The sequence below is a fragment of the Bos javanicus genome, chromosome 29 (assembly GCF_032452875.1).
Source record: "Bos javanicus breed banteng chromosome 29, ARS-OSU_banteng_1.0, whole genome shotgun sequence".
Taxonomy (NCBI): Eukaryota; Metazoa; Chordata; class Mammalia; order Artiodactyla; family Bovidae; genus Bos; species Bos javanicus.
In genome coordinates this window covers 50,598,913-50,615,184 of record NC_083896.1, presented here as the reverse complement: position 1 = coordinate 50,615,184, position 16,272 = coordinate 50,598,913, and the positions used below count along the sequence as shown (strand labels likewise).

Genomic DNA, 16,272 nt, shown 5'->3' with positions numbered 1-16,272 from the left:
AAAAGTGGGGGGGGTCCCACGTCTCTGGGGCCCAGAACCACAAATCCCTCCTCCTCCGGGTTCCTGCGTGCCTCAGCCCTCCCCAAGAGCAAACACACGCGGCTGTCATGGGGGAGGATCATGCCCTGCGTGGCCCGGGAGCTGGGCTCGGGGCCAAGGCCTCCTGCTACATAAGCCCCAGGGCCCCCAGGGGAGTGAGCATCGCGCCCCACTCCCTCTGGCCGCCCGCCCACCGCTGCGCCAGCCCCAGGATGGGTGCCCTGAGCGGGTGCCCGGCGCTGCTGTGGGCCCTCGTGGCCCTACTCTCAGCGGGCACAGCAGGTAAGGATGCAGCCCCTCACTCTCCCCGCACAGCAGGGGCGGCCCCCGCAGGCCCATAGTGGACAGCGTGTCTTCCACGGGGCTCTGCGTGTCCTGGACTCCTGGGCAGCCTGAGCTGGGAGAAGTTAGAACCTCAGGGGAAACTGAGGGTCTTGGCTTCGGGGATGGGAGGGGCTGGCGCTGGGTGAGGGGCCTGGGCTGGGGGGTCTCTCTGGTCTCTGTGAGGCCACCCCCCACTGCCACGGAGCCAAGCGGGCAGAGTCAGCACAAAAGGTGCCCACGGGGAGCTGCATTTCCCACTCTGCCCTCAGGGCTGGCCCAGGCAGTAGCCTCCAGGCAGCCCCATCAGACTCTTGGCTGTTCCCGGAGCCACACCCGCCCTGTGGCCTTTCTCGCTCTCCTCACCTGCAGCCGCCCGTCTGGCCCCACAGCCGGGGAAGCACCAAGAGCCCTAACACTCACTGTGCACGAGCGGGCAGCGGTGCCCAGCGGGGCTGGCCTGGGCCCGGGCCCCACAGTCACTCCTTCAGGCCCCCCATGCTCAGGAGTCTTGGCAGCTGGGCACCGCCTGAGGCCCTCTCCACCAATGGAAAGGAGGTGGTGAAGGGGTGGGCAGACAGTCTGTAGAGCCTCTGCCCCAGGCCGCCTTTCTTGGAGGGCAGGCAGGCTTGGGGTGGGGGCTGAACCGTGGCAACTCCTGGTGAGGGTACCAGATGCCGCCTGGCATCTGCTGTGCAGTTCAGGTGCCCGGCCAGCCTGTCTGGCCAGCCGTGGCCCTACTCAGCCCCGGGGCAGCGGGCCTGCAGTGAGCCTACTCCCCTTCTCTTGTTGAGGGCAAGTCCCTCGAATGGGGCTCCTTCCTGCCAGAAGGAGATGCTCACCGTGGTGACTGTGATGTGGGAGAGGCCGCAGGGAGACCTCAGTTCCCTGAGGACCTGGATCCGGGCGGCCTGGATGAGGAGTAGGAATCCTGGCCACGCGCCCACCGGGGCCTCAAGGCAGGACGCAAACTCCCCTCGGCCTCCAGTGAAAAGTGCATCTCTCAAGGGGGCAAAAGCTGTAGATGAAGGTGCAGAGCCTGTTCTTAGAGCCACAGCACACGTGGGAACTGCACAGAGAAGTGCTTTGTTCAGTCCTGAGAGACCATGCAGCAGTTCCACACAACCCACCCCCTCCCCAGAAAGGGCGCGGGCATCCCCACAGTGGGGCATGCCGGTCACATGTCCGACTCTGCGGCCCCGTGGACTGGAGCCCGCCAGGCTCCCCTCTGTCCATGGGGTTCTCCAGGCAAGAAGGCTAGAGTGGGTTGCCACTCCCTTCTCCAGGGCATCTTCCTGACCCAGGGATCAAACCCGGGTCTCCTGCATTGCAGGCAGGTTCTTTACCGTCTGAGCCACCAGGAAAGAGGCAGCTAAGTCATTTACGGAGGTCAGTTCTTCCAGGCCTTTGCTCACCTTTGGCCAGTTATCTGACTTCTTTCTCCACACGCTTAACTGCCCCAGGACCCTCCCTGACACGCGTGCACAACTTTCCTCCAAGACAGATTTGAGTCGAGGCCTACGGAGAGCGTGGCATCACCCATGGTGGGGGGCGCCTCTCTGGTGGGGCGTGCTCCTCTGACGCGGGTGCCCCTCTGGTGGGGGCGCCCCTCTGGTGGGGAAGCCCCTCTGATGCGGGTGCCCCTCTGGTGGGGCCGCCCCTCTGGTGGGGGTGCCCCTCTGACGGGGGGTGCCCCTCTGACGCGGGTGCCCCTCTGGTGGGGGTGCCCCTCTGACACGGGTGCCCCTCTGGTGGGGGCGCCCCTCTGACGCGGGTGCCCCTCTGGTGGGGGCGCCCCTCTGGTGGGGGCACCCCTCCTCTTTCACCCTCAAGGAGCCTTTCTGCACATGTGTCTCCCTTGCCCCAAGGGTAGGAAATACGTGGCCCTAATCTTGCTCAGACGGGGCTTGGCCCCTCCGTCCCAGCGATGACCGTTGCAGTGTTCTCAGGACACAAAGCTGCTCCTGTTGTTAATCCATCTCTGAGCGCAGACAGGAGGCCGACAGAAACGTCAGCCTGGATCCCGTGTATCCACCGTCTCACACTGGTGTCCCCTGGGCTGAGCCCCCGTGGGGTGAGGGGGTGAGGCTGGCCCTGAGTGGAGGGGCTTCCCGTCAGGGGATGTGTGCCTGGACGGCAGTAGATGGGGTGGTTGGCGGTGGGCATCTCCCTGGCCGAGCTCTGGACCAGCCAGGTTCACAGGTGGTCACCTGGCCCCAGAAGGGGTGCCGTGTGAGCCTGTCCATGTGAAGCCCCTGGTTTCTCAAAGCGGAGGTGGATAAAATGACCGGCACGTGCAGGAGAGGCTGCAGGCCTGGGGTCGGGGCCGGGGGTCAGGGTGGGCAGGGAGAAGCGTGGCCAACAGGGCCCTGACGAGGAGAGAGAAACGCCGGGCCAGTGCCCACGGCCTCCGGGCCAGCGTCCTGGCCGGAAGGTAGTGTAGGGAGCCGAGCCCGGTGCAGCGGCTGCAGAGCCAGCCCAGCACCCCTTGCCGGGCAGCACCCCTCCAGGGACACAGGGACCTCCGGGCCTCACCTCCGTCTCCCCACATGGCACAGGCTGGGCGGAGCGGGGAGAGCCCTACCGACGTGAGGAAGGAATTCTGGGGCCATGTGTGCGGGGTGCCCCAGGCCAAGCCTCACAGAGAGGGGCCTGGAGGGGGCTCAGTCTTGCTCACCGAGGTGGCGGGGGCACCTAGACCCGGGAGGGGCGCCCCCAGTGGTGGGGGACACAAGGTGGCCTTGGGCCCCCAGGGCCTCCCGCCTGCCCAGGGCTGGGGCTCGAAGGCGGAGCTGGCTGCAGTCTTGGGTTTCTGCTAAGTCACGCCCGGGAGCCTCTCCAACCTGTGTGTCCTTCTCCCCACAAAGCCAAGCTTTGTCCTTCTCCGAGGGGTGTGTGGAGGGGGCCAGACGCTCTCCCTGGGGTGGCCTGGGGTCAGCGAGCCGACACCCTTTCCTGATTCCTTCTACCCCAGCCACAGTGAGGTGCACACCATGCAGATGGGGGGCGGTCAGCTCTGGGCACAGGGCGCGGTTCCCGGGGCCGCCAGCGTGCAGCCTCGGAGACCCCGCCGCCCCGGGGCGGGGTCCTGACGGCCAGCTTCTCATGGACTCCTGCTCCCCTTCCCTGCAGACACCCAGGACGGCGAGCAGCAGAGCTGGACAAGTCAGCAGCCTGAGATGACTGGTCAGAGGGCGGGCATGGCGGGGAGGGCCCGGCATGGAGCCGGCAGGGGTCCCCTTTCCACATCGGCTTCCTGCCACAGAGACGCCCCTGGACCCGTCTGCCCACAGGAGGGGGCAGCAGAGGGCCCTGAGGAAACAGACACTGAGCAGAGAGGCTCAGACACGCTCACACACGTGTGGTGCATACGACTGCCCACCCGCACTCACATGCTCACACACACACACACACAAGCAGGGACACACTCAGACCTGGGCAGGAGCGTGTCGTGGGCGGACGGGGAGCGTCCTACAGGGACAGCATTTGTCCTGGGCTCCCTGGGCTGGGTCAGGCTGGCCTGCGGCCCCCTGCTGCCCCAGGGTGGCCAGTGAGGGGTCCTGGGGGTGGGGATGGCGGCCGGTCCCCGTCTGGCCATGTTCGGTGTGTGACCTGGCTCCCTTCACAGCCCGGCACCTGACCTTCATCCCGCCCATCACTGTCTTCCCCACCATGAGCCGTAAGTGGACGCTGCCCATGGCCCACAGGGTTGGGGGTGTTTGCCAGCCTCTGGGGTGGTCACAGACCTGGGGATAAAGCCGGGACCGTGTGTGCAGCTGAGCAGCTAGATGGCCTTGGGTGCCTGCCCTGTGGATGGTTCTCTTGGGGGCCGGCCCAGGTGCTGGGGTGAGGCCCTCAGGGTTGGGCAGGGGCGAGAATCTGGGGCAGAGGGGAGAGAGGAAGGGAGCAGCGGGTCCCCATCCCACACGGGGGCCTGGCCCCAGGGAAGGCCGCACCCCACCACCGCGCGCCCCCCACAGCCCTGAACGCGGCCCACGGCGGGCGGGTGTGCAGCACGTGGGGCGACTTCCACTACAAGACCTTCGACGGCGACGTCTTCCGCTTCCCCGGGCTGTGCAACTACATCTTCTCCGCGCACTGCGGCTCCGCCTACGAGGACTTCAACCTGCAGCTCCGCCGCGGCCTGCTGGGCTCCAGGCCTACCATCACCCACATCGTCCTCAGATCACAGGGGCTCGTGCTGGAGGTCTCCAACGGCTCGGTCCTCATCAACGGGTGGCGGTGAGCACAGCCGGGGCGTGGAGGGGCCCGGCTCCAAGGTGGGCGGGGGTCGGAGCAGGCGGGGAGGGGGCTGGACGCGTGGGAGCACTGGACTCTTGTCCAGGGAGGAGCTGCCCTACAGCCGCGCGGGGCTCCTGGTGGAGCGGAGCAGCGCCTACGTCAAGATCAACATCCGGCTGATGCTGACCTTCATGTGGAACGGAGAAGACAGCGCCCTGGTGAGGGTGCCCCACGCCTCCCACCGGGGGGGCCCCAGGGGCTGGGGGGGGCCGGCAGAGACTGAAGTTGCCTCTCCCCCGCCCCCAGCTGGAGCTGGACCCCAAGTACGCCAACCAGACCTGTGGCCTGTGTGGCGACTTCAACGGGCTCCGGGCTGTCAGCGAGTTCTACGCCCACAGTGAGTGCCCCGGGGCCAGGCGTGGTGGGTGGCCGACCCCAGCACAGTCCCTGGGAAGCTGGAGGTGCAGGGGTGGGTCTCACTGGGGCGCTGGGCAGGGGTCAAGTCAGGGGTGTCAACAGTTCCAGTGATGCCCCAGAGGGGGTGCTTCGGAGGTCCTGAGCACAGGCGGGAGCTCTGCCCCCAGAGCCCCCCAGGGTCTGCAAGTAGGGCCTGCTTTTGCAGACGCCAGGCTGAGCCCACTACAGTTTGGGAACCTGCAGAAGCTGGACGGGCCCACGGAGCAGTGTCAGGACCCCCTGCCCTCTCCCGCTGCTGACAACTGCACAGACGAGGTAAGCGCCTGCCTGTGGCGGCCCCAGACATAGAACCACCAAGAGGGGCACTTGGGGAGTCAGGGAAAAGCCCTTCTGATGAGCTGGGCAGATCCCACCTCCGGAATCTAGAGGCTCCAGGATCCCCGAAATCAGCGGAACCAGCAGCTGTAAATGAGGCCCTGGAACTGGTCAGGGGTGGGGGCTGAAGGAGGGCAGCCATCAGCAGATCGGCGCTGACCCCGCTGGGGCTGCCAAGGGGGCCGGGGGGCAGGTCCTCCTGCCGCCCCTTCTCTGCAGGGTGGGGTCTGCGCCCCTCCTAGGCAGGTGTGTCCTGCAGCCCAGTGGGAGTGGGGGGTCCAGGGTCATAGGTCACCAAGCCGACTCCACACCGAGCATGGCAAGGTGTCAGGGGTTGAGAAGGATGTGGGGGGTGGGGGTAGGTGGACAGCTGGCCAACTGGGTGGAGGCCTGGATGGATAGACAGACAGAGCAGTGGAAGGAGAGGTGGGTGGAGGTACGGATGAGAGGACGGACAGTGAGGGATGAAGGGGCCACAGGGGAGGGGGCTCCCTGGCCTGGGAGAGGCTGCAGGGTGGGGTCCCCGCATGAGCCCCAGGGAGGACACAGCCTCCGTCCTGTCCCCCAGGAGGGCGTCTGCCGCCGCACCCTGCTGGGCCCCGCCTTCGCTCCGTGCCACGGGCTGGTGGATACCGAGGTGTACGTGGCCGCCTGCACCCAGGACCTGTGCCGCTGCCCCACCTGCCCCTGTGCCACCTTCGCTGAGTACTCCCGCCAGTGCGCCCACGCGGGGGGGCAGCCGCAGAACTGGAGGGGCCCTGACCTCTGCCGTGAGTGCCCCGGGGAGAGTGGGGGGAGGTGGCCCCAAGCATGACGCCTGGCCCCTGGCTGGGGACCCCTGGCAGGCAGAGCCCCTTGGGGGCCCACAGTGAGAGGATGGCAGGAGAGCATGGGGTGGTGCAAGGCCTGGGCATCTGGGGGCCCAGAGGGTGGTCCTGGCACATTGAGCAGGGTTCCCCCTGAACCCAGGTGGGGTCTGGAGGCTGTCCTCAGGGGCATGGGACCCATGGTCCCCTCTCCTCCTGCCTCACCCAGAAGACAGCTAGACAGGGCAAGAGGCCCTCATTTCCCGGACCCTTGGTGGCACATGGCGGGCGGGGGCAGGCGTGGCTTCCTGGGCCAAACGCTGCCTCCCCCCCGCAGCCCAGACATGCCCCCTGAACACTCAGCACCAGGAGTGCGGCTCGCCCTGTGTGGACACCTGCTCCAACCCCGAGCGCTCCCAGCTGTGCGAGGACCACTGTGTGGACGGCTGCTTCTGCCCCCCAGGCAGGTGCTCCGGGCCCTCGGGGATGGCGCCCCGACGGCCTCTGCCCCTCCTCGTGTCTGCCTCCCATCAGTGTCTCCCACACCTGCCCCCAGCCCCCCCTGAGAGCTCGTGCCCCACCCCTGCTGCCCCGCAGACACGGTGCTGGACGACGTCACCCACACGGGCTGCCTGCCCCTGCGGCAGTGCCCCTGCACCCACGGCGGCCGCACCTACGCCCCCGGGGCCTCCTTCAACACCAGCTGCACCTCCTGGTAGGTCCTGGCCCGGCCCGGCCCCGCCCCGCCCCGCCCCGCCCCGCCCCGCCCCGCCCCGCCCCACCCTTCGCCTCGCCCTGGTCCCGCCCCTGCTCCGCCCCGCCCCCGCCCCGGTCCCGCCCCGGACCCACCCCCTGCCCCGGCCCCGCCCGGTCCCGCCTCACCCCAGGCCCCACCCCAGACCCCGCCCCACCCCATGCCCCGCCCCAGCCCCGCCCACTGCCCCGCCTCACCTCGCCCTGGTCCCGCCCAGTCCCGCCCCACCTCAGGCCCCGCCCCAGGCCCCGCCCCAGGCCCCGCCCTGCCGGGATGGGGCTCACCACCCCTCCCCACATCCCCTCTGCTCCCCCTCCCCCCAGCACCTGCTCCGGGGGACTTTGGCAGTGCCAGGACCTCCCGTGCCCAGGCACCTGCTCCGTCCAGGGCGGGTCCCACATCTCCACCTACGACGAGAAACTCTACGACGTACACGGGGACTGCAGTTACGTCCTCACCAAGGTGAGCCCCGCCTGCTGGGCCTCCCGGGGCCCTTGGCCCCGCCTCTGCCCCAGGGAGGGTACCCCGATGGCCATCAGAGCGGTGAAGCCCCCGGGGTTCCATTCCCAGAAGAAGCTCACACTCGTGGGGCCCGGCGGTCCCGAGGTGACTGCGTGCGAGTTCCCCACCCCCGCAGGGGCCTCCAGGGCATGGGGCTCCCTGCCCGGTGGGGGGCTGACCACCCAGCACGTGGGGTGTCCTGCCCCATCAGGTATGTGCAGACAGCGCGCTCACTGTGCTGGCCGAGCTGCGGAAGTGCGGCCTGACCGACAACGAGAACTGCCTCAAAACAGTGACACTGAGCTTGAATGGAGGGGACACGGTGAGTGAGGCCCCGGCCGGGGGCTGGGAGGGGTTGGGGCAGGCGGTCCCCCGCTGGGGCGTCAGGCTGGCCCCTCCCCTCGCTGACCGCAGCCCCGCCTCCTCTCGCCAGACCGTCCAGATCCAGGCCAACGGCGGGGTGTTCGTGAACTCCATCTACTCCCAGCTGCCCGTGTCTGTAGGTACGTGGCCCTGGGGAGCCCTGTGAGGCCAGGCGGGGCCTCCAGGTGGCGGCGCAGAGCCAGCCCGGCCTCTCGCAGGTCTCTGCGGTTCTCGCCTGCATGGGGGGCGGGGCTCACGGCGGCTCTGAGGACCGGCCTCGCGGGGCGGGGGGGGGGGGGGTCGGCGGTCGCAGGCGCATGCACTTGCGGCTCCTGCCCGGCTCCTGGGCCCCTGAGGGGCGGAAATGAGACCCAAGACAGGCTGGTCAGCACCGCAGGCCTCTGACCGCCCCCCACCCCCTGCAGCGGACGTCACGGTCTTCAGGCCGTCGTCCTTCTTCATCCTGGTGCAGACGGGCCCCTGGCTGCAGCTGCAGGTGCAGCTGGTGCCCCTCATGCAGGTCTTCCTCCGGCTGGACCCCGCCTACCGCGGCCAGATGTGCGGTGAGGCTGGGGGGGTGCTGGAAGCAGATGGGCAGCCAGGGCGGGGACGCAGCCTGGGAGGCGGGGACCCTGGCCTGGGACAGTGGCTGGGAGGGTGAAGCACAGGGCACGCTGCCCTCATGGCAGGCTTCACGCTGGGGCTGACCTCCCCCTCCCACCAGAGGTCATCTGCAGATAGTTCTGGAGCCTACCTCCCAGGACTCTGGTTGGGTGGAGTCACCTTGTGGTGGGCCCTGCAGGTGTGGGGAGCCTGGGCCGGACTGGGCAGCCCCCTGATGCTCACACCCCCCCACCCCTGCCCCCAGGCCTGTGTGGGAACTTCAACCAGAACCAGGCCGACGACTTCCGGACCGTCAGTGGCGTGGTGGAGGCCACGGCTGCGGCCTTCGCCAACACCTGGAAGACCCAGGCCGCCTGCCCCAACGTCAAGAACAGCTTCGAGGACCCGTGCTCACTCAGTGTGGAGAACGGTGTGTGTCCAGCAGCCCCGGGGCCCTTGGATTACCCCGGGTCTGGGCCTGGGAGCTGTGAGGCTGGGGCTGGGGGTGACCAGGTAGGGGGATGCAGGGTCCTTGGCAGGCTGGGGGCTCATCCCCGGGAAGGCGCCTGCTGCCCTGTAAGCAGTGCCCACTTAGCATAGCCAGTGAGCCTGTAATCAGTGTCCCTGGGGGAGTCACTGGCCACAGAGCCTGGGGGCGCCAAGCGGGGCTGGGCGGGTGGACAGGTGCAGGGGAGGCAGTGTGGGAGGAAGGCTGGTGAGCGCTGAGCCGTGCCCATGACCGTCCGCCATGCGCCCCCCCCCCGCCCGCCCAGAGAACTACGCCCAACACTGGTGTTCCCTGCTGACCCGCCCTGCCGGGCCCTTCTCGCCCTGCCACTCCGTCATCAGCCCTGGGCCCTTCCACTCGGTGAGACCCCCGGCCAGCACCCAGGGTGGGGCGGGGTGTCGGGAGCAGGACGGTCCACACCTCCATGGCCATGGGTCAGGCCCGCTCGAGGGACACGGCCACGGCTGGTGTGTTTGTTGCCTGGGGTGGCCGTGACAAAGGACCGCAGACTGGGTGCGGGGTGGGGGGTGACAGCACCCCAGTCCTGGATCACAAAGCTGGCAGGACCCCAGGGCCTTCCTGCCTCTCTAACCTCTGGGGGCCGTGAGGTGGCACCACCCTCTGCTCGTCTCCAGGAGGACCCAGACCTGTGTGTCTGTGCCCAAAGCTCTCCTCGTGGGGACACCAGGCGTGTTGGTTCAGACCCACCCTAATGACCTCATCTGAGCTTCCACACACCTGCAAGGAGCCCATTTCCAACAGGGCCGTTCACAGGGGCCTGACGGGGACACAGTCTTCTTGGGGACACAACTCCACCCATGACAGTTGGCTCACAGGCCACCGTTTTGGAAGCCAAAACCCTTACGCGCACATGGCTCTGGCCCCCAGACGTGCGTGTCCACAGCTGGAAGACCCAGGCCCACTTTGGGGGTGCTTTGGGCCTGCCAGCACCCTCCCCCCCACAACCTCCAGCTTCTGCCTTTAGTCTCCCCCCTGCAACCCACGCCCCTCATAGGCACCCAACCTGTGACGGATCCAGAATCCCAGCTAGACGCTGTCATGGCCCCATGCAGAGCCATCCATCAACCCTGTCCCTGTGCAGCCCGGCCTCTCCCGTCCCTCAGGGCAGCGCATCCACTCCCCCCGAACCCCGTGGCCTTACGCCTAGCTCGGGGCTGCCCCGTGTCTCTAGCCCAGATGGGGGTCCCAGGAAGGATGGACAGGGAGAGAAGGCTCTCTGGTGGGCTGGGGTCCCTGACGTCCCGGTACGCCCCCCAGAACTGCCTGTTCGACACCTGTAACTGTGAGAAGAGTGAGGACTGCATGTGTGCGGCCCTGTCCTCCTACGTCCGGGCCTGCGCTGCCCGGGGCGTGCTGCTCAGCGGTTGGCGGGACGGCGTGTGCAGTGAGTGTCTGCCAGCTGGCTAGACGGGCATTGGGGGGACTGGGCACCCCAGGACACCCCCTGCCACGTGTCCTCAGCGAGAGCTCAGGGCTCCTCCCTACCCCCAGAGGGGAAGCCGAGCCTTGGGCCACTCCAGTCCCAGTTTGGACGTGCCCAAGGTGAGCGGGGACAGGCCACCCGGCCGCTGACCTGCGTGTTGCTCACCCACCCCCCAGCCAAGTACGCGAGCAGCTGCCCGAAGACCCAGAGCTACGCCCACGTGGTGGACAGCTGCCAGCCCACCTGCCGCTCCCTGAGCCAGCCTGACGTCTCCTGCGACGTGGCCTTCGTGCCCGTGGACGGCTGCGTCTGCCCCCGGGGCACCTTCCTGGACGACGCGGGTGACTGCGTCCCTGCCGAGGCCTGTCCCTGCTACTTGCGTGGCACGGTGCTGGCTCCAGGGGAGGTCGTTCACGACAACGGCGTGGTGTGGTGAGGGGCCTCTCCCCACTGCCACTCTATCCCACCTGCTTCACACGGAAACACAGGGGCTCCCCGCGGAGGGGCCTTCACCCTGCCCGCCCCTCAGCCCTTCTGAGAGGGACCGCTCCTCTGGCCCGGGGACGTGTTCTGCGGGTCTGGAGCCCGCGGAGGGCCGGCCTGGGTGCAGCCCTGCCCCGGCCTACCCGCTTCCCTGCCGCACCCCACCCCTACCCTCGCCCGCGTCCAGGGCCCTTCCTGGAGCCTCCACTCGCTCACCCAGTGCCTTCGGGTGGGGGGTGGGGTCCTCATCACAGCCCCGTAGAAGGTGCCCGCCCCCCCTCATGACAAGGCCTGGGGCCCGGCCGGGGTCTGGGTAGGGGCAGTGGGGCAGCAGCCCAGACTGCCCCCACCCCCGTCTCTCGTAGCTCGTGTGTGAGCGGGAGGCTGAGCTGTCTGGGGGCCACGGAGCAGAGCACAGGTGCGGCCTCCCCTGGACCTCTGCCCCTGGGGCCCCGTGCTCCCCCCATGACCGAGGGGAGGGCTGCGGCTGGCCGGGAGGCCCTCCCAGCGTGGCTGTCTCCACAGGGTGCGTGGCCCCTATGGTGTTCCTCGACTGCAGCAACGCCTCTGTGGACGCGCCGGGGGCCGAGTGCGTGCGAAGCTGCCACACCCTGGACGTGGACTGTGTGAGTCGGCTGGAAGGGCGTGGCTGTGCTGCCCGGGGGCCCGGGTGGGCGGCGTCCCTGAGCCGGGGGCAGAGGAACCACTGACGGACACCCGCCTGTCTGCAGTTCAGCACTCACTGTGTATCGGGCTGTGTCTGCCCCGTGGGGCTGCTGTCCGACGGGAGCGGAGGCTGCGTGGCCGAGGAGGACTGCCCTTGTATGCACAACGAGGCCGCCTACAAGCCCGGGGAGGTCATCAAGGTCGACTGTAACACCTGGTGTGTGGAGGGGCCACGGAGGGCGGTGCGGGCCGACAGCACAGGGAGAGCTGGCCCCGGGCGGTCTGCTCTTCCCTGGACCAAGCCCAGGGCCTGGCCTCCTCTGCCCAGCAGATGGCAGGGCCAGTTAAAGCCGCCCCCATGACTGCCTGCACCCCGGCACTGAGCGTTGAGGGTGGGCCAGGGTGTGGGGTGTGGGACTCCCTGCTTTGTGAACCCCTGGAGCCCTGGGGGTGCAGCACCGCCTCCCGCTTTACGGAAGAGGGGCTGGATCCACGTCCTTGTCACGGCACCGCCTCTCCTTGCCCGCAGCACCTGCAGGGGCCGCAGGTGGGAGTGCAGCGACCGGCCCTGCCTGGGCACCTGTGTGGCCTATGGGGACGGTCACTTCCTCACCTTCGACGGTGAGCGCTATGGCTTCGAGGGGAGCTGCGAGTACACGCTGGCCCAGGTACGCAGCCCCTCCCTGCCCAGGGCCGTGATGCCGGCGCTGGGGCCGTGACCACAACCCTCTTCTCCCCGCCCCAGGACTACTGTGTGGGCAGTGACACCGCCAACGGGACCTTCCGCATCGTCACCGAGAACGTGCCCTGCGGGACCACGGGCGTCACCTGCTCCAAGGCCATCAAGATCTTCCTGGGGGTGAGGGAGCCTGGGCGCCGCCCCCTCCCTCTGCAGTCCTGTCCGAGCCCCCGCAGGGGCCTCGGGCCTCCAGACAACAGCCCAGGGTCCTGACACCCAGGAGAGTCGCTCTCTCCTGGGTCTGGGCCTCCCTCCAGAGGCTCCAGGGGAGGGTCCTTCCTGCCTCGTCTAGTTTCTGGGGCTCCTAGCCTGTGGCTGTGTCCCCCCAGTCTCTGCCCTGAGCTCACGTGGCCTGTTCTCTGTGTCCTTCCCCCATCCTGTCCCTGGGTCTGGGCCCTCCCTAAATCCAGGATGGTCTCATCTGCAGACCCTTCACTTCATCCCATCTAAGACCCTTTGCCCAAATCAGGGCACACTTGTGGATTCCGGGGCTTAGAACTCGACGCGTCTTTTGGGGGGCCTCCATTCAGCCCACCACACCTGGGGATGACCCCTTCTAGCAGAGGGAGGTCGGGGTTCACAGCACAGAGTGCAGCTGCTGGCTGGGGGCAGTTCCCACCTGCTCCGAGGTGGGAAGGGGTGTGAGGAAGCAGGGGTCCGAGGGGGCTGAGAGGGGGCCACATGCTCTCCTGCTGCCCCCTGTGCTCTGTGCTCCCCCCACCACTGACGGCCCCTAAGCTCCCCCTCGGCCTCTGCTGCCCCTCAGCCTCTCACCTCAAGCTTGAGGATAATGCCGGGAGGCTGGCTCACTCCTAATGCGAGCCCCATGCCTCATGACCCCAAGCACCCTGGTGCCCGCCTGGGCCACGTTGGGGAGGGGGCTCTGGCCCAGAGCCGGGCCCTCAGTTCCCTGCAGGCAGCGCCTCCCCGTGCCTCTCTGCAGAGCTATGAGCTGATCCTGCACGAGGGCACCCACAGGGTGCTGCAGAGGGGGCCGGGCGGAGACCTGCCCTACAGGGTCCGGTACATGGGCGTCTACCTGACCGTGGAGACCCATGGCGGCGTGGTCGTGTCCTGGGACCGGAAGACTAGTGTGATCATCCGGCTGCGCCATGAATACAAGGTGGGGGCTGCAGTCTGCAGGACCCCCGGGCGGGCGCAGAGCTCTCCCTCCTAGAGCAGGCCCAGCAGTGTGGTCTGGCAGCTGACGGACTGCTGGGGGCTGGGGGCGGGGGCCAGGCACACTCCCAGTTCCCAAGGGGCTGTGTCAGTCCTGGGGGGAAGGTGCTCTTGGCTCCCTGGTCCCTGCACGCAGCGGCTCCATGCCCACTGGGCTAAGGCTCTGTGGGCGAGGCAGGCACCTGCCCACTGCAGGACCCCGAGTGCCCCCGCCTTCCCGAAAGGTTGCTGAGTGCTGCCTGAGGAGCAGGTGCCCTGTAGCCGTACCGCCGGGCCAGGCTCTGTGTCTCCCCCGGCGCTGCCCCACATGCCCTGTGCTGTCCCTGCAGGGGAGGGTCTGCGGGCTGTGCGGGAACTTTGACGACAACGCCCTCAACGACTTCACCACGCGGAGCCAGTCTGTGGCGAGCGACGTGCTGGAGTTTGGCAACAGCTGGAAATTCTCCCCGTCGTGCCCGGACGCTCTGGCCCCCAGGGACCCCTGCACCGCCAACCCGTACCGCAGGTCGTGGGCCCAGAAGCAGTGCAGCATCATCAACAGCGCCACCTTCAGCGCCTGCCGTTCTCAGGTGAGCAGGGTCGGGGTGGGACCTGCGTCTGGCCCGAGCTGGCCCTCTGAGGACGGCCTTGACCCCGACCGTTGTGCAGGGCACACTGTGTGGCCCTCCCCCGGGGCACTGCCGGCATCCCCAGCCCTGCCCCACGTTCCCTGACCACACTCAGCCTCACCCCCTGGAAGCGGGGCTGCAGGCTTCCCGGGCCCCAAGGGTCATCTCCTGTCCTCCTGCACATTCCCCGAGCTGCCAGCCCCAACGCGGACAAACCTCAGGGCGCCTCCAGTCCAGCCCGGTCCCCTGAGAGCAGAGAATCGTGATGGCCTCAGGCCCTTCCCCACAGCCCTTCCTGCCACTTAGGGACCGCAGGGCACAGTCGCTGACGTGGATGTCGGGACCCGGACTGTGCACGGTGATGAGCAGGCAGCCGGTGGGACTGGTCTGCCCTGAGGCTGGCTGGCCTGTGTGAGGCCCTGAGGTCCTCCTGGATCACAGCCACCCCGCACCCCCCCACCCCCACCAGTGCCCTGCCCATTCGATCAGAAAAGCCTTTGTGAAGTGACACAGCAGGCTGTGACTCAGATGGCACTGTCCATGGTGGCAAATGCAAGACTCGGGCTCCCTGGGTTCTGCTGCCTGGGAGGGAAGACTGGGGCAGGGCACCCCCTGGCCCTGCGGAGACAGGACAGGTCACAGCAGGGTCACGGGGGGGCTGGCCTGCAGCTAAGTGAGGCACCGAGCAGAGGCAAGGGAAGGGTGGCGGGGTGAGGCCAGAGAGGCAACAGGAGGCCCGAGACGGCAGTGGGGCTTGCTCGTGGGCAACCGGCCATCCAGGGGCTGCGGTTGGCACCTCTCGCTGAGCAGCCCCCGCCCCGCCCCAGGTCGACCCCACCAGGTACTACGAGGCCTGCGTGAGCGACGCCTGCGCCTGCGACTCGGGGGGCGACTGCGAGTGTTTCTGCACGGCCGTGGCCGCCTACGCCCAGGCCTGCCACGAAGCGGGCGTGTGCGTGTCCTGGCGGACCCCGGACGTCTGCCGTGAGTTGGGCTGTCCCTGGGGGTGAGAGGAGGTGCAGCTTCAGCCGCTCGGGGGCCTGGCGGGCATGTGTGCACACACAAGGACATGCGTGTACTACATGTGTGTGTGCGTGCTCTTGTGTGTAAAAACCAGACAGACACATTGCCCCCAAAGGGGAAGGCTCCCTGGGGGCCAGTTTTGAGGGCAGGGATGAGAAGGAAGCCTGGAACCCAGTGGGTGCAGCCTGAGGTGCCTCCTTTGTGGGAGGGTGAGCTGGCAGGCACCTGCAGCCTCTCTCCCCCTCGCTCAGCTCTGTTCTGCGACTACTACAACCCACACGGGGAGTGTGAGTGGCACTACCAGCCCTGCGGCGCACCCTGTCTGAAGACCTGCCGGAACCCCAGTGGGCTTTGCCTGATGGACCTGCCAGGCCTGGAAGGTGAGGACAGGCTTCTATGGGGAGGCCACACCTCGTCACCCCAGGACAGCACACAGGCGAGGGGGCCAGGGGCTCCTGCCGCCCCATGTCCGCCCCTGGGACAGGGAGGCAGAGACGGCGGTGCAGCAACCGCACACGACGCCTGGCTCGAGACATGAGTCTTCTCCCCGCCCTGCGTCCACCCCAGGCTGCTACCCAAAGTGCCCGTCCAGCAAGCCATTCTTCAACGAGGACCAGATGGAGTGTGTGGCCCAGTGCAGTGGCTGCTACGACAGAGATGGGAACTACTACGATGCTGGCACGAGGGTTCCCAGCACGGAGAACTGTCAGAGCTGGTGAGCCAGTGCGGGTGCTGGGCGGGGCCAGGTGGGCACACTGAGGCCTGTGCCCTGCTGGCTTAGCTCTTCTCTCTCCCTCCCCCAGTGACTGCACCTCCAGCGGCCTCCAGTGCACTCACAGCCCCGAGGGTAAGGGGGACCCGGTTGGTTTGGGGGCCTAGGAGCTGGGGGCTCAGACTGAGCCCTGTACTTGTCCATCTTTAGCCTGTACGTGCACCTACGAGGGCAGGACCTATGCCTATGGGGATGTCATCTACAACACGACCGATGGGCTGGGCGCCTGCCTGATCGCCATCTGCAGAGACAATGGAACCATCGTCCGGAGGGCCGTGGAGTGCCCCGGAACCCTGTCTACAACGCCCTTCACCTTCACCAGCACCGCAGCTCCGCCCTCCACCACGGGTGAGCCTGGCGGGCACACCACTGGGTCTGCCTTACCGCTGGGGCCCTGGGCCCTGCCAGCAGTCTGGGTTCTGAGGGAGG

General features: G+C 68.0%; 1 protein-coding gene across 1 annotated transcript in view; it reads left to right on the top strand.

The window, feature by feature from the left end:
• Positions 1 to 215: 215 nt before the first annotated feature.
• LOC133241637 (mucin-5B-like) overlaps positions 216 to 16,272 on the top strand; it is a 41,255-nt gene continuing 25,198 nt past the window's right edge. The window contains exons 1-27 of the mRNA XM_061407454.1: positions 216 to 321; positions 3,493 to 3,546; positions 3,989 to 4,039; positions 4,341 to 4,602; positions 4,706 to 4,820; positions 4,909 to 4,999; positions 5,225 to 5,334; positions 7,342 to 7,416; positions 7,667 to 7,777; positions 7,889 to 7,958; positions 8,244 to 8,381; positions 8,687 to 8,851; positions 9,195 to 9,289; positions 10,208 to 10,334; positions 10,550 to 10,805; positions 11,222 to 11,274; positions 11,382 to 11,482; positions 11,588 to 11,739; positions 12,052 to 12,190; positions 12,268 to 12,381; positions 13,205 to 13,384; positions 13,770 to 14,009; positions 14,876 to 15,032; positions 15,323 to 15,451; positions 15,639 to 15,786; positions 15,875 to 15,918; positions 15,994 to 16,191. Of these exons, the coding sequence (XP_061263438.1) occupies positions 252 to 321; positions 3,493 to 3,546; positions 3,989 to 4,039; positions 4,341 to 4,602; positions 4,706 to 4,820; positions 4,909 to 4,999; positions 5,225 to 5,334; positions 7,342 to 7,416; positions 7,667 to 7,777; positions 7,889 to 7,958; positions 8,244 to 8,381; positions 8,687 to 8,851; positions 9,195 to 9,289; positions 10,208 to 10,334; positions 10,550 to 10,805; positions 11,222 to 11,274; positions 11,382 to 11,482; positions 11,588 to 11,739; positions 12,052 to 12,190; positions 12,268 to 12,381; positions 13,205 to 13,384; positions 13,770 to 14,009; positions 14,876 to 15,032; positions 15,323 to 15,451; positions 15,639 to 15,786; positions 15,875 to 15,918; positions 15,994 to 16,191 (3,445 nt within the window). The 5' untranslated portion in view covers positions 216 to 251. The remainder of the gene's footprint in view (positions 322 to 3,492; positions 3,547 to 3,988; positions 4,040 to 4,340; positions 4,603 to 4,705; positions 4,821 to 4,908; positions 5,000 to 5,224; positions 5,335 to 7,341; positions 7,417 to 7,666; positions 7,778 to 7,888; positions 7,959 to 8,243; positions 8,382 to 8,686; positions 8,852 to 9,194; positions 9,290 to 10,207; positions 10,335 to 10,549; positions 10,806 to 11,221; positions 11,275 to 11,381; positions 11,483 to 11,587; positions 11,740 to 12,051; positions 12,191 to 12,267; positions 12,382 to 13,204; positions 13,385 to 13,769; positions 14,010 to 14,875; positions 15,033 to 15,322; positions 15,452 to 15,638; positions 15,787 to 15,874; positions 15,919 to 15,993; positions 16,192 to 16,272) is intronic.